Source organism: Nakaseomyces glabratus, chromosome B (genome assembly GCF_010111755.1).
Source record: "Nakaseomyces glabratus chromosome B, complete sequence".
Classification (NCBI taxonomy): Eukaryota; Fungi; Ascomycota; class Saccharomycetes; order Saccharomycetales; family Saccharomycetaceae; genus Nakaseomyces; species Nakaseomyces glabratus.
Genome location: NC_088952.1, coordinates 126,109 through 140,101, shown reverse-complemented (window position 1 = coordinate 140,101; position 13,993 = coordinate 126,109). Strand labels below are relative to the sequence as shown.

The 13,993-nt window shown below is 42.4% G+C and overlaps 7 protein-coding genes across 7 annotated transcripts; 3 read left to right on the top strand and 4 right to left on the bottom strand.

The window, feature by feature from the left end:
• Window positions 1-386: 386 nt before the first annotated feature.
• On the bottom strand, window positions 387-1,670 carry ARG8 (acetylornithine transaminase; the record flags this gene model as incomplete). The annotated part of the gene is made up of 1 exon (XM_445035.1): window positions 387-1,670. The coding sequence occupies one exon, from the start codon at window positions 1,668-1,670 to the stop codon at window positions 387-389; it is 1,284 nt and encodes a 427-aa protein (XP_445035.1).
• Window positions 1,671-2,199: 529 nt separating this feature from the next.
• On the bottom strand, window positions 2,200-4,224 carry PPM2 (tRNA methyltransferase PPM2; the record flags this gene model as incomplete). Its single annotated transcript, XM_445034.1, has 1 exon — window positions 2,200-4,224. The coding sequence occupies one exon, from the start codon at window positions 4,222-4,224 to the stop codon at window positions 2,200-2,202; it is 2,025 nt and encodes a 674-aa protein (XP_445034.1).
• Window positions 4,225-4,575: 351 nt separating this feature from the next.
• Window positions 4,576-5,280, bottom strand: RRP40 (exosome non-catalytic core subunit RRP40; the record flags this gene model as incomplete). Its single annotated transcript, XM_445033.1, has 1 exon — window positions 4,576-5,280. The coding sequence occupies one exon, from the start codon at window positions 5,278-5,280 to the stop codon at window positions 4,576-4,578; it is 705 nt and encodes a 234-aa protein (XP_445033.1).
• A 294-nt stretch (window positions 5,281-5,574) lies between these two features.
• On the top strand, window positions 5,575-6,876 carry RPD3 (histone deacetylase RPD3; the record flags this gene model as incomplete). Its single annotated transcript, XM_445032.1, has 1 exon — window positions 5,575-6,876. One exon carries the CDS (start codon window positions 5,575-5,577, stop codon window positions 6,874-6,876), a length of 1,302 nt encoding a protein of 433 aa, XP_445032.1.
• A 501-nt stretch (window positions 6,877-7,377) lies between these two features.
• On the top strand, window positions 7,378-7,884 carry RIB4 (lumazine synthase RIB4; the record flags this gene model as incomplete). The annotated part of the gene is made up of 1 exon (XM_445031.1): window positions 7,378-7,884. The coding sequence occupies one exon, from the start codon at window positions 7,378-7,380 to the stop codon at window positions 7,882-7,884; it is 507 nt and encodes a 168-aa protein (XP_445031.1).
• A 289-nt stretch (window positions 7,885-8,173) lies between these two features.
• On the bottom strand, window positions 8,174-9,718 carry NOP8 (Nop8p; the record flags this gene model as incomplete). The annotated part of the gene is made up of 1 exon (XM_445030.1): window positions 8,174-9,718. The coding sequence occupies one exon, from the start codon at window positions 9,716-9,718 to the stop codon at window positions 8,174-8,176; it is 1,545 nt and encodes a 514-aa protein (XP_445030.1).
• Window positions 9,719-10,429: 711 nt separating this feature from the next.
• Window positions 10,430-13,762, top strand: CTR9 (Ctr9p; the record flags this gene model as incomplete). Its single annotated transcript, XM_445029.1, has 1 exon — window positions 10,430-13,762. One exon carries the CDS (start codon window positions 10,430-10,432, stop codon window positions 13,760-13,762), a length of 3,333 nt encoding a protein of 1,110 aa, XP_445029.1.
• Between the last annotated feature and the right edge of the window lie 231 nt (window positions 13,763-13,993).

Below are 13,993 nucleotides of genomic sequence, written 5' to 3'. Positions count from 1 at the left end.
ACTTTCTTATCAGATAGTTCTTATTTCTGTTTTGCCTTTATAATGTTTAATAGGTTAACTAATGTGTCGATGCTGCTTGGATTGACGCATATCTGATCAGCTCTAATATTTCCCTAACTTTTTCAAATGGCTGCGGACTTTTCATAATTAACACCGATCTTATCTTTCTGTGCCGAGAAACTCATAGCGATGCCCTGAATAGAACAATTAAACATCAAGCTGGGAGAATCAATTCCTCTCAAGGGCTTGAACGACTCTTGGATATAACATGTCTTTATCTATAAATGCTATATAATCTTTATGTACATTAGACTTGAAAAAATAAAATTATGCGATGTTTTCATGCCTCATTAAAAAAGTATGGTTGTAAAATGCCAGAATAATTCTTATTTTGAGAAGACGTCATTAACTGCCTTGTTGAAAATGGTTAATCCTTCCTCTACTACTTCGTCTTCAATAGTCAATGATGGAACAAATCTAACTGTAGTTTTACCGGCAGTGATAACCAACAGACCAAGTTCTCTGGCTTTTTGGACAATAGCACCTGGAGCGTCCTTGAACTCAACACCCCATATCAAGCCTGAACCTCTAACATCGGATATCTTGTCTGGGTGTTGTTCCTTGATCTTCAATAGACCCTTCTTCAATAATTCACCCTTCTTTGTTACAGAGTCCAAGAACGCTTGGTCTCCGATAACATCCAATACATAATTGCTAACAGCACATCCCAAAGGATTACCACCATAAGTTGTACCATGGTCACCAACTTGCAGGGCATTGTTGACCTTTTCATTCACAACAGTGGCAGCAATAGGGAAACCATTACCTAACGCTTTAGCTGAAGTGAAAATATCTGGATGAGCAGCTTTTGGTAGAGCTGCATGGGCCCATAAGTTACCAGTACGGCCTAGGCCACATTGGATTTCATCATAGATAACAATTATATCATTCTTTTGGCATATTTCTTTCAAAGCTACCAGTTTCTCAATTGGAATTGGAAATATACCTCCTTCACCTTGAATAGGTTCAATGATAAGACCAGCGATTTCGTCTTTCTTGGTATTGATAAAGTCCTTTATCTTTGATAGTTCATCATTTATGTTCAGGAATGACACATGAGGTACAAGATCACCAAATGGTGTTCTATATTTCTTATTCCATGTTACTGAAAGTGCACCCATTGTGCGGCCATGGAATGAGTTTTCGAAAGCAATTATACCTTGTTTTTTGGGATTTTTAGTAATACCATGTTTCTTTGCAAACTTTAGAGCCGCTTCATTGGCTTCTGTACCGGAATTGCATAAGAAAACTTTAGATGCATCGTGTTGGCCTCCAAATTTCTTGGTCTTTTCTATCAGTTTCTCACTTAAATCAAGACATTCTTTTGTGAAATATAAATTTGATGAATGTACAAGCTTAGTAGCTTGGGTTTGCAAAATTTCAGCAACTTTAGGGTTTGCATGACCCAATGCCGTCACAGCAATACCGGCAGTAAAATCAATGTATTCCTTATTGTTGAAATCATCAAATAACTTGGCGTTAAGGCCTCTTGTGATGCATAAATCAGAAGGTCTTGCATAAGTAGTTACTTGATAAGTCTTCTCTTCAAGAATCTTCTTTAGAGCCTGTTGGTTTGTTTTGAGAGAGGTGGAGAAATATCTCTTGTACATCGTTTCCTTGGTATATGATATTAATTGGATGTAATAATTGTTGTCCTATCCGATATGATAGAAAGTAAGGGAGAGGGGAAATAGAGACGGCTAGCAATATCTTAGGTTTGATTGCGATGCCTGTTTAAATAATCTTCATGTCATCTCTTATCTCGCTAATAACTTCCAATTAGACACACTTTTTACATTCCTTTATCACAGATTAGTTTCCGTAAACTGTCATATTTTCCTCATTTGTTTGCAAACACCCTCGCTCGTAATTACCTTTTAAGCTGTCAGAGTCATACAATTAGCTGTATATGGAAGGCATTGGCGAGGGTGTATCAACCATCTCTGTTATTTTTATTAATGTTTATGGCAATTATTAGCGAAAACTAAGACCATAGTGATGCCGATGAAGAGCTAGTTCAATAGATGCACTTGATTTGAGAAATGATTGCATTGACAGATATTCATTACCTATTGAAATGACGATGAATGAATATGAGATGGAAATATAGGCTGCAAATTCACGTTATAATTCTAATGACTATTTTTCTATACTGTATATGCTATTATTTACAGAGCCAAACCCGTAACAGGTTGCACCACCCCCAAAAATTATTATTTTACCATTTAACTTCTGGAGCTCAAACCCAACTAGCATTAATTCATCACCTTGCCATATGTGATCGGGTATTCTAACAGACTTTATTTCGTCTGACCTTGAATTGTATGTAATTATGCTGTTGCTAGCGTCAAATAAGCGGTCAGGTGAAGTACCCCCAACCACCAAATATTCATCATCGGTTAAATGAATTATCTTACTACCGTATCTTTTAAACAAATCATTTGTAACTTCTTTTTTGACTGTTAATGTCTCAGATTTGTCATCATAGGACATGATGATCAACTTATCTGAAACTTCAGTTCCATTCGAAGATCCACCTAATATTATCACATCGTTTGATGCTTCATTATAGCACATGGCTGCGCCAATACTTGATTTAATAGAATCAGGACAGTTGATACTTCTGACCACAATTTGCGTTTCGCTTTTCACTGTAATGGTTAAGAATGGTTCTTTTAAACAAAAGTTACCGCCAAAAAGAAGTAGCTTATCATTGCTTAAAGAGCTCGTTGCATGTCGATATATTGGATAATCTAATGTTGCTACTTTTTCCCAACTAGCTGTTTGCTTCTCAAATATGAAAACGTCATTAAAGGGCTGATGTGGAGCTTTTCTACCTCCGATTAATATGTCTAACTTGCCGTCCATCAGAGAATCGTAACTATGGCATACCCTAGCATCGGGTAATTTCATATTTGAAAGAGTCTCTATGGTACATTCTTCAAGGTTTATGACATCTGCTTCGTCAGATCTATACGGAGATGCACCTCCAGTGTATATTATACTATCTTTAGATATCACTGATGAACCAAACCTTTTAGAAAATCCTATTTTGTCAATACTATCTATCCTTAGTCCGCTGATAGGTAAACTGGGTAGTACTTCAGGTTCTCTAAATTTAATGCTCTCATTGAATTTAAATTGTTCATTGTTTGTAGCGTGGCAAATCATGTAATGGTGGCAGAATAAATGGAACTCTTCCAACTCATCAAATGGCTCTATGTTTTCGATTTTAGAATGTACATTAGATGATAGTGAATTCCACAATTGGAACATATCTCCTGCATTTACATTCGTAAAGTTATATCTTCTAAATCTTTCGATTTGAGATTCGATTGTTTGATATTTCGTTACCGTTTGAAGAGGTGATTCGTTCTTTGAGAAGTGCTTCAACATTCTCCCAGAGAAAGGTTCATACTCACCAACCGGAATAATTTGCTCAAGCATAATAAAGTGGCTATTTGGGAATTTTGAACAGCTTGCAATAATATCGTCTGCTTTCTCGTGTTTCATATAAGCTAACGAGACTTCTGCAATAAATATCTTGATGGTGTTTGGATGTCCAAGATTTTCGCTCTTCAATAGCGCTTCAAAAGCAGGCATATCATATAAATCACACGGTATTGTTTTGTATCGCTCAGAGATGATCATATTAGTTTCAGTTGGATCGATACCACCAATAATGGACAGTAATTCTGGTGTTTCTTTGATAACACCAGATTTTATATTAAGCAGATCTGGATAGTCAATGTCAATGAAATTCAGTCTGTTTGAGTAACGAGAGTATTGTGGGTTTTGTGGATCCAGCATCTCAAATGGAAGTGGATCGTACCCACAACCCAGATTGATGATTGTGATGTTTTCCTGACAAGAATCGAGAATAGATTCTATATGTGATCTGACTGCATGAAGTCTTAACCAGTAGCCTCTATTGATACAAGGCGACCTCTTGATCTTTTTGGGCACAAAGTACCTGAAGTATGGCTTACCTGGTTGTAGTTTCTCAGCATTACTTCCCACGCCTAGTTTGGGTAGATAGGTTAATTCCACAGACCTCTTCGACGCGATCGATGAGTTATTGGTGCCCTGAACTGCTAAGTCTGCGAATTTCTTCTTCTGGAACTGCTTCTTAATCGGTTTCTCTCTCTTGATTTGAGTGGACATCCCTGTTTTACTTGTATAAACTTGAAGCAGCTATTCACTCGTTATATAACCTCATATATCGCTATTTTGAATGACTGTTGTCCGTTACGCCTATATCATTGCGATGGGCATCGCAATTTTCAAATGCAATTTTTCACCCATCCAGTCTCACTAGCAATTAGTATGTTTAATGTGAATAATTCATTATATATGAAATAGATGCTATTATGAAGGTACTACATGAAAGAATTAAATGCTTGTCCTCTAGAAAATATATACTACCTATTGGTAGGGGTGGGGGGTAGAATAACTTAGTGTACACGGTTGTTGTTGTTTTTAATGCATATTGCTTAAGTGAAAAGCGAAAGGAAGCTAGTCTTCTTCCTTTGGCAAAGAATCGAACTCTTGTTTTATTATATCCTTGTACTGTGATACCGGTTGGTCCTGGCACTTCATTATAGATCTGAAGCACGCCATTGTGTATTTGACTTCGTCACATTTAATCCATACTTTACCGTTCACACCGATGGCGACTTCAAATTGTGTTCTCTTCGAGAGCAGCAAGAGTAAAGGGAAGTTGTCGTTGAACAGCAAACGGCGTGCGAATGCCAGCGTTACATCTATCACCATGCCGCCTTCCAGCAGCCCGAACCCCGCGCTTTCACCCGTCGTGGAGTCCAGGCACTCTATCTCGGCCTCAAGTTCCTTCTCTGCAGACGACACCCTAGCGTAGACAAGATCACCGACTTTCAAAGTGGGCCTATTCTTCTTGGACGCATTGGGGAACGCCATGTATGACAACGACACCGAGTTAGAGAAACTCGACAACGACACCCGGTAGCTGTCTGAGAACGTAGACGTTATCACACCTATCACTAGGTCACCCACAGAGGGAATATACCTCTTCGAGTTGTACTCAACATACACAGTCTGCCTCTTGGCACTCTCCTTCACCACCGGCACACCTGCATTCACAGGAACAACCGTCTGCGTCTGCGGATCACAGTACACACCAGGGCCCAGGACCACGGGCTTTCCCTGGTCCAGCGCCAACTCATCGCCGGGCATTACCACCATGTTGCTTAGTTATTATTAGTTCTGTCTTGGGCTCCTCGTTGCTCTCCTTTTGCACCAAGTACCACCTTCATGTATGCGATGCGATGCCCATAAATATTTCAAAACTGCCTGTTAGCCAGGAAAAACCTGCGACGTTCCCGATGACCTGGGAATTTGGCAAAAATGCTCTTTGGAGCTCCAAACAGTCTGAAGTCTCAGATGTTGCTGCTATATTAGTGAGTATTTGATCCTGGTGCTTGGTTCCATGAGCAGTGAATTGTTGAGCCAGAGGGGTTAATACAGCGATAGGGAGTTATGGTGTATGAGTCGAAGCCGTTTGATCCGATCACGGTGAAGCCCAATGACAAGAAGCGTGTGGCCTACTTCTATGATGCGGATGTTGGAAACTATGCCTATGGTGCGGGACACCCTATGAAGCCGCATAGGATAAGGATGACGCACTCGCTGATTATGAACTATGGGCTGTACAAGAAGATGGAGATATACCGGGCCAAGCCGGCCACGAAGCAGGAGATGTGTCAGTTCCACACGGACGAGTACATCGACTTCTTGTCCCGTGTTACACCGGACAACTTGGAGATGTTCAAGAAAGAGAGTGTCAAGTTCAATGTCGGTGACGATTGTCCCGTGTTTGACGGTCTGTATGAGTATTGTAGCATATCGGGTGGTGGGTCTATGGAAGGCGCTGCCCGGTTGAACAGAGGCAAGTGTGACGTTGCCATCAACTATGCGGGTGGTCTGCACCACGCCAAGAAGTCGGAGGCGTCTGGTTTCTGTTATTTAAATGACATCGTGCTTGGAATAATCGAGTTGCTGAGGTACCACCCTAGAGTGCTCTACATCGACATCGATGTGCACCACGGTGACGGTGTGGAAGAGGCCTTTTACACAACAGACAGAGTCATGACTTGTTCGTTCCACAAATACGGTGAGTTCTTCCCCGGTACTGGTGAACTGAGGGACATCGGTGTAGGAAAGGGTAAATACTACGCGGTGAATGTGCCACTGAGGGACGGTATCGATGACGCTACCTACAGATCAGTGTTTGAACCCGTGATTGGCAAGATCATGGAGTGGTATCAGCCATCTGCCGTGGTGTTGCAATGTGGTGGTGATTCGCTTTCCGGAGATCGTCTGGGTTGTTTCAATTTATCTATGGAGGGACACGCCAACTGTGTGAACTACGTGAAATCATTTGGTATCCCCATGATGGTCGTTGGTGGCGGTGGTTACACAATGAGAAACGTTGCTAGGACGTGGTGTTTCGAAACAGGGCTACTGAATAACGTGGTGCTAGACCAAGAACTACCGTACAATGAGTACTACGAGTACTACGGCCCCGATTACAAGCTGGACGTCAGACCATCCAACATGTACAACGTAAATACACCAGAGTACCTGGACAAGATACTGCTGGGCATATTCCAGAACCTGGAGAACACCAAGTACGCGCCTAGTGTGCAACTGAACAATGTGCCCAACGACCCAGAGGACAAAGGTGACGAAGAAGAGGACACGAACGAGGCGAAGGACACCAAAGGTGGCTCCCAATACGCCAGAGACAACATGGTGCAGAACGACACAGAGTTTTACTAGTAGAATAGTCAGGATATGTATTATTAAATAACCCCACCCTCTGCCCATTTTTTTTTTCTCGATGTATAAACTATCACAAAGACCGCTATTGAATTTGTATGTAAAACGAGCAGAATATGAACTCTAGAATGAAGCACTGGAGCTGTAAGTCACTGTTGGATAGTAAGAAGATGATACAATGCCAGAAACTATCAAAATATAGAGAGACAGCCTCGGTATACCCATACCAGTCCACGAAATAGAAGCACATGGAAGGTCCTTCTCTCTTCCCCCATAATAATTACGTAAGAAGGGTGTCTCCTGGGGGCTTCCCGTTCGGAAGGGAAGATTGCTCCTATTAGTACTGCATTGCGTAATGGATTCGAGGGCAAAGCTTGGTTCTTTTGGGAGAGTATATAACATCAGTGGGTTGTCATTGGATTCAGTTACATGTTTCCCATTGAGAAGCCCAAAAAAAAGAACGAATAACAGGAAACACACACAAACATACATAATTATACAATGGCAGTTAAGGGATTGGGTCAATTGGATCAGAACTACGACGGTTCTAAGCTTAGAGTTGGTATTATCCATGCTCGTTGGAACCGTGTTATCATTGATGCTTTGGTCAAGGGTGCCATTGACAGAATGCTGTCGCTAGGTGTCAAGGAGGAGAACATTATAGTGGAAACTGTTCCGGGCTCTTTTGAGTTGCCATACGGTTCCAAGAGATTTGCTGAAAAGCAGGCTAAGAAGGGTGAGCCATTGGATGTTGTTATTCCAATTGGTGTCTTGATCAAGGGTAGCACCATGCACTTTGAGTACATCTCTGACTCTACTACACAAGCTATCATGAACCTGCAGGACAAGATAAATATTCCAGTGATCTTTGGTCTTTTGACTTGTCTGACAGAGGAGCAAGCCCTAGCCAGAGCCGGTATCGATGAGGGTAAGACCATGCACAACCACGGTGAAGACTGGGGTGCTGCTGCTGTCGAGATGGCCACCAAGTTCGGTGCCAATGCTTGAATTGTTACCCAACTAACAATGATTAAATAATAACACGATAGTTTTAAGTTAATCAATCATATCAAATGAATCCATAAAGAATAAAGCCTCACCTTTTATATTAATTCCCCAGGTAAGGATAAGAGGATTATGTGCTCTAGTGTAATTATAGAAAACAATTATAGAAAGTTGCAACTCTTTCCGCTGGGATGTATGTATATATAGTAGTATAATATAATGAAAAATATGATGAGTTTTAATGGTAGTATATCTTGGAATAATGCAAAATGGTATATATACAATATGCTATCTATAAAAGAAAAACATTGTGATCGCCTCCTTTCCTCTTGCGAAGTTTCCTTAGTGCGTCTCTCTTCTTCTGTTTCATCTCCTTCATCCATAGACCACGGTTGGCCCAGAAATCGTCACTCCACGTCTGGAGTAAATCCGCCTGTTGACCAGCCTGTATCTTGCTCAATTGAGTTTGACCTTGCAAGAAAGGCGACTCGAAATGAGGGAAGAACAGGTTACGACGTTGTTTAGTATGGGTTTCGGCTACTGGAACTTCTTCTTGTACTTGGACATCCTCTACTGCTAATTCAGGGTTCTTGCTCTGGTCAATATCTTGGTCACCATCGTTAATCAGTTTGAATGTGGCACCAGCAGCCTCTGTTCCCGATGCCTCACCGGTGACCTCAGGGTTGAACAGCGTCCTTAGAGTGTCAGTGTTACTTATAGTTCCTTCAATCACTTTCCGTGTGTCTTGATCATTGTCATTGTTAGAAGTACTGGCGCCAAAAGTAGGGATAAATTCTTCACTGTCATCCCCGTCTGCCTGGGCTGCTTCTTCTGCTACTGTTTCTTCTTCCTGATAGTAGTCTGCATTTTCTGGTGCGGTTTCACTCTTATAATTCCTATTATCTTTAGCAGAAGAACGATTCTGCTCTGCATCAAGCAACTTTCCAGCGTCTTCGTCGTCTAACGCCATGGGTTTGGCAAAATCGAATGAGTCCATCATCTGGGCTAATATATTGTTCGTACGTTCCTTCTCTTGCTCTATATCAGACTCGTCAGCGTCCACTAGATCATCTACTGTCGAGGTAGCTAGCGTAGATCCAGATGAGTCAAGTGCTTCACCAGCCAAGCCAGCAGCAGTTGCGGGCCGCCTTCTGTTCCGCAGCTCGAGGTATGGTCTCCATTCTTCATCCATGTTGGCCCACCTTAGAGCCCCGCGACTACGGCTATAGTCCAGTCTTTCGACAACGTGGTCAGAGCCGTCCTTCCAGAACCTGTGGTTAGAGAATTTGTGTACCAGGTCTCTTGTGTCTTTGTCCCGCTCGTAGCCCCACAGCTTAGTCTTGTAGCACTTATACACTTTCAAAGCCCCGCCTACGTTCAGCCTGAAGGTGATGTTTCGCAGTCCCTGTCTGCTCCTGGGGGACTCTCTCATCCGCCCCGGCACGACTTCTTTCAAGTCTCTCCAACTCGCGTTGATGTGCTCCATCTTCTTGTAGTGCTCCCAGTCGTTCTTACGCTGGCGTTTCTCCAGGACCCGTGACTGCTTCTGCTCCTCACGTTGCTGGGACTCCCGCTCCTGCGACCACGCAGGCCTGGCATAGTCCACAATCAGCTGGTTCCCTTTGAACTTAACCTTGTGGAACCGGCTCTTCAACCGCTGCAGCGCCTCTGCATCCTCGAACCGCATGGTCACAAACGCAAACCCATTGTGCCTCTCAAACACATCCTGGCCGGAACCAACATACTCACCAAACGCTTTGAACCGTTGCTCCAAGTCCGCAAGACACTCCTCGACACCGTGCTTCAAATTCCCAATAAACAGCCTCTTCTCTACCATCGCACAGTACCAGTTTGGTATCAACTTGTATCAATTTGTAGTACCTTGTAATACCTTGTACCAGCTTGATATCAGATATATATCACATCATATCAACTTGTACCAGTAACTGCTCATCGGTATACGGTTTTGAGAAAAATGCTTTTCCGTAGAACACCCCGCACAACGAGGGGGAGGAGTAGAAACCCAAAGCTCATCGCAAAATTTCAAAAATTTTTTTTTCAGAAAAAGCAGATTTAGTAGTTGTATACGTACTAGTCAGATGCATTGTAGTCTACTTGTACGTACTTGGTCACATGGTTGTAACATTTCATACGTTACATCACATGTTTCATTCCTATGTACGTAAGTCCGGGTAACATTTTTACAAATTTTTCTTCTCGGAAAACTGAATTCACAGTCGTTACGTTCTGCGGTTTTCAAGGTGTTTTGGCCATCCCCCACTGGAGGGCGGGCCCAGGGCGTAGCACCAACATACATAGCGGGAGCAAAGTGCAAGAGTAAGCGCCCTCGCAATTTCTATTACTATAACTGTTGGGAATTGGGTGAAAAGGGGCTATATATTGATAAACCCAATTGAGTTCTTAGCTTTTTTGCTGGAATACTGAGTGTTTTTTTTTTGGGATTTGTACCGGATTAGAAAGGCCTTGGTGTTTGATTTCACTTTCACTTTCACTTTTAGAGATCTGATATTTGAGATAGAGTAGAGAAATGAGCTCGGTAGCGAACGAGATGTATCCCAAGATGGAGTGGAGCAGCTCGCTGGATATCCCGCTGAAGGCCTCGGAGGAGCTGGTCAGCATCGACCTGGAGACAGACCTGCCGGATGACGCCGCGGACTTGAAGACGCTGCTGGTGGAGGAGAGCTCCGACAAGGAGCACTGGCTCACGATCGCCATCGCGTATTGCAACCAGGGCAGGACTAGCCAGGGGATCAGGCTGATCGAGCTGGCGCTGGACGTGTTCGAGGGCGCAGGCAAGGCCTCGCTGCACACTTTCCTGACGTGGGCGCACTTGAAGCTCGCAAAGGAGTCCACCACTAGCGCAGAGACCAGGGAGCACGAATTGACGCAGGCAGAAGTGCACTTGCGCGACGCCATCGGTTACGACCCCACCTGGGTCGGGAACATGCTCGCAACCGTCGACCTGTACTACGAGCGTGGGAACTACGACAAGGCTTTGGAGACTTGCGACCTGTTTGTGAAGTCAATCTACGCAGAAGATAAACGTACCGGGCGGATAAGTAAACCCAACGCAATGTTCATCCTGCTGAGAGCAAAGCTGATGTACCAGAAGAAGAACTACGTGGCAAGTCTGAAGCTTTTCCAAGAACTGCTGGTTATCAACCCGGTATTGAAACCAGACCCTAGAATTGGTATTGGTATGTGTTTTTGGCAACTGAAGGATTATAAGCTAGCCATCCAAGCATGGGAAAGGGCACTGCAACTTGACCCAAACAATAAACAGGCATCGATACTGGTTCTGTTGGGTAAATTCCATAACTCATTAACAGAGGCTGAAAATGATGAAGATTTCAAGGAGAAATACGCGGCCGCATTGGCAGACCTTAACACTGTATATACAAACTCAAAGGAAAGTCCAGTGCTGTTAGTGCTGCTTCAAACATTCTTCTTCTTTAAAGGTGACTACGAGAAGGTTATCACTATACATGACCAGAAGATTTCCAAACTATCATTTCTAGCTCCTGAATCAGTGTACTCCGAATCATTGTTCTGGTGTGGCAGAGCAAGCTACGCCATGGGTGACTATAGGAAAGCGTTTACCATGTTCCAGGAGAGTTTAAAGCGTGACGAAAATAACCTGCTTGCTAGACTTGGCCTGGGTCAAACTCAAATTAAGAACAGCCTGGTGGAAGAGAGTATACTAACCTTTGAGAGTTTATACAAGGCGAACGAGAATGTGCAGGAACTGAACTACATTCTTGGTATGCTGTACACTGCAAAATGTATTGCTGACCCGGCTAAAAATAACGACAGCACAGGAAATAAGCAAAAGAACCTTACTGGTGCAGAACTGGTTAAGATGATTGGTAAAGCTCTTCATTTCTTAGACAGATATATTAAATTAACTGCCGCTAAGAAAAATCAGATGACTGTGCCGCGCGTACACCTTGTAATGTCACAACTTTATGAACTGCAAAGTCAATATCACTTGGCCTTGGAAAGCTTAGAGAAGGCTATCGAGAATATAAAGTTCTTTGATGGAGAAAACGGTGTACCTCTAGAAGTACTAAACAATCTATCCTGTTTATATTTTATTACAGGTGATTACGAAAAAGCACAAAAATACCTTGCATTGGCTGACGGTCGTCTCTCTCAGAGTTCCAATGATGGCGCAGAAAAGCTTGTTTTGAACTATAACGATGCTCGTATTTTGGAAGCTAGTGATGCAAACACTGCTCTTACACGCTATGGATCTATTCTGGGGAAACATCCAGGTCATGTTGCAGCCAAAGTTAGAGAATTATATCTGACACTAGAGAAGACTGGTGTAGATAACTCTGATGAATATAAGAGATTAAGCGAAGAAGTTGAAAACTTGGTTGAATCTGAAAAGGATAATCTTGAAGTTCGTGCCTTCTATAGTTGGTTTTTGAAGCGTTCAGAATTGACGGGCCGTGCAGTTGCAGAAAATAACGCCAAGGAAAGTGCTTTCAATAGAGACACATTGGTCAAGTATGACTCACACGATAAATACGCTCTTATTTCTTTGGCTAACTTGTATGTTACTCTAGCCCGGGATGCACGTCACAGTAAATCTTCCAAGGATCAAGAGAAAAGTAAGCAATCTTTCTTGAAAGCAACCCAACTATACCAGAAGGTACTACAACTAGATCCACTGAACGTTTTTGCTGCTCAAGGTATTGCTATAATGTTTGCTGAAAGTAAGAGGATGGGACCTGCTCTTGAAATTCTTCGGAAAGTAAGAGATTCATTGGAAAACGAGGATGTTCATGTGAATATAGCTCATTGTCTATTAGATATGCGTGAGTATGTCAAGGCCATTGAAGCATATGAGTTTGTATTGAAGAAATTCTGTACTGATAATTCTAGTATGAATAAGTCAAGAGTATTAAACCTGCTTGCTCGTGCATGGTACTCTAGAGGTATGAGAGAGCGTTCTGTCCAATTCTTTCAAAACGCTCTAGAAAAGGCATCAGCAGCTCTCGAGACAGAATCGACCTCTAACTTCAAGAATCTGAGATTCCTAGGTGTTCTTAAATATAACGTTGCACTTTTACACTTCCAGATTGCTGAAACTCTAAGAAGAACTGGTCCAATGCTTCGTACTTCTGCAGGTATGAAAGATGCATTAGTTGGTCTAAGTGAAGCCCTTGTTCTTCTTAAGGAGTTGTTGGAGAGCGATAACTTCAAGACTGTCTCTAAAGAAGAACTGGAACAACGTATTCAATTGGGTGAGACGACGATGAAGAGTGCGCTAGAACGTGCTGTTATTGAACAGGAAGCGTTTGAAGAAGACCAAAACAAGAAAATTGAGGAAGCTAGAATACAACAAGCCAAAGCTGGAGAAGAAGAAGAGGCCAAACGCAAAAAGGCCGAGGAAGAAGCAAGAGCAGCCGAGGAGAAGAAGAATGAGGAGTTCCGTAAATTGCAAGAGGAGGCTCGTAAACTAATGGAGGAGCGTGAATCTTACATGGTAGATGAAAAGGACGTAAATGATCTATCCGAAGAAGATGGTGATTTTGGCGGAGATGAGCCTGGTGCTTCGCCACAAAAGAAGGACAAGAAGAAGAAGGCCGGTACAAAGAAGAGAAAACGCTCTGAATCAAAGCCTGGTAAAAAGGCTAGTGCTGCTGGTGAACTGGGATCCGAAGATGAGGACGAGGCTCAAGTAACTAGCGGAAGAAAGCGTAAGAAGCCAGCTCTATCAGAGGAATTCATTGCGGATAGTGATGAGGAATTGAGCAGCGCAAAGATGAGTGAAGATGAAGAAGCAAAGATGAGTGATGAAGAAGAAGCTAAGATGAGTGCAGGAGATGATGAGGACGATGGTCTCTTCTAGATAAAAAAAGAATTGTAAGGATCTTTCGTGTAATAATAAATAGATAATATGACATTTAAATATAAAGAACATATAAAAGCAGTTTTTATTTTTTAATTTTAGCATTTTTTATGTTTTGTTATTGAAGTTTCATAATAATGACATACAAACGTTGTAACTCAAACTTGCAGTCGACGGCAAAACCCAATAAACCTATACCATAAATCAAACTCAAATAAAAGTACACTTATC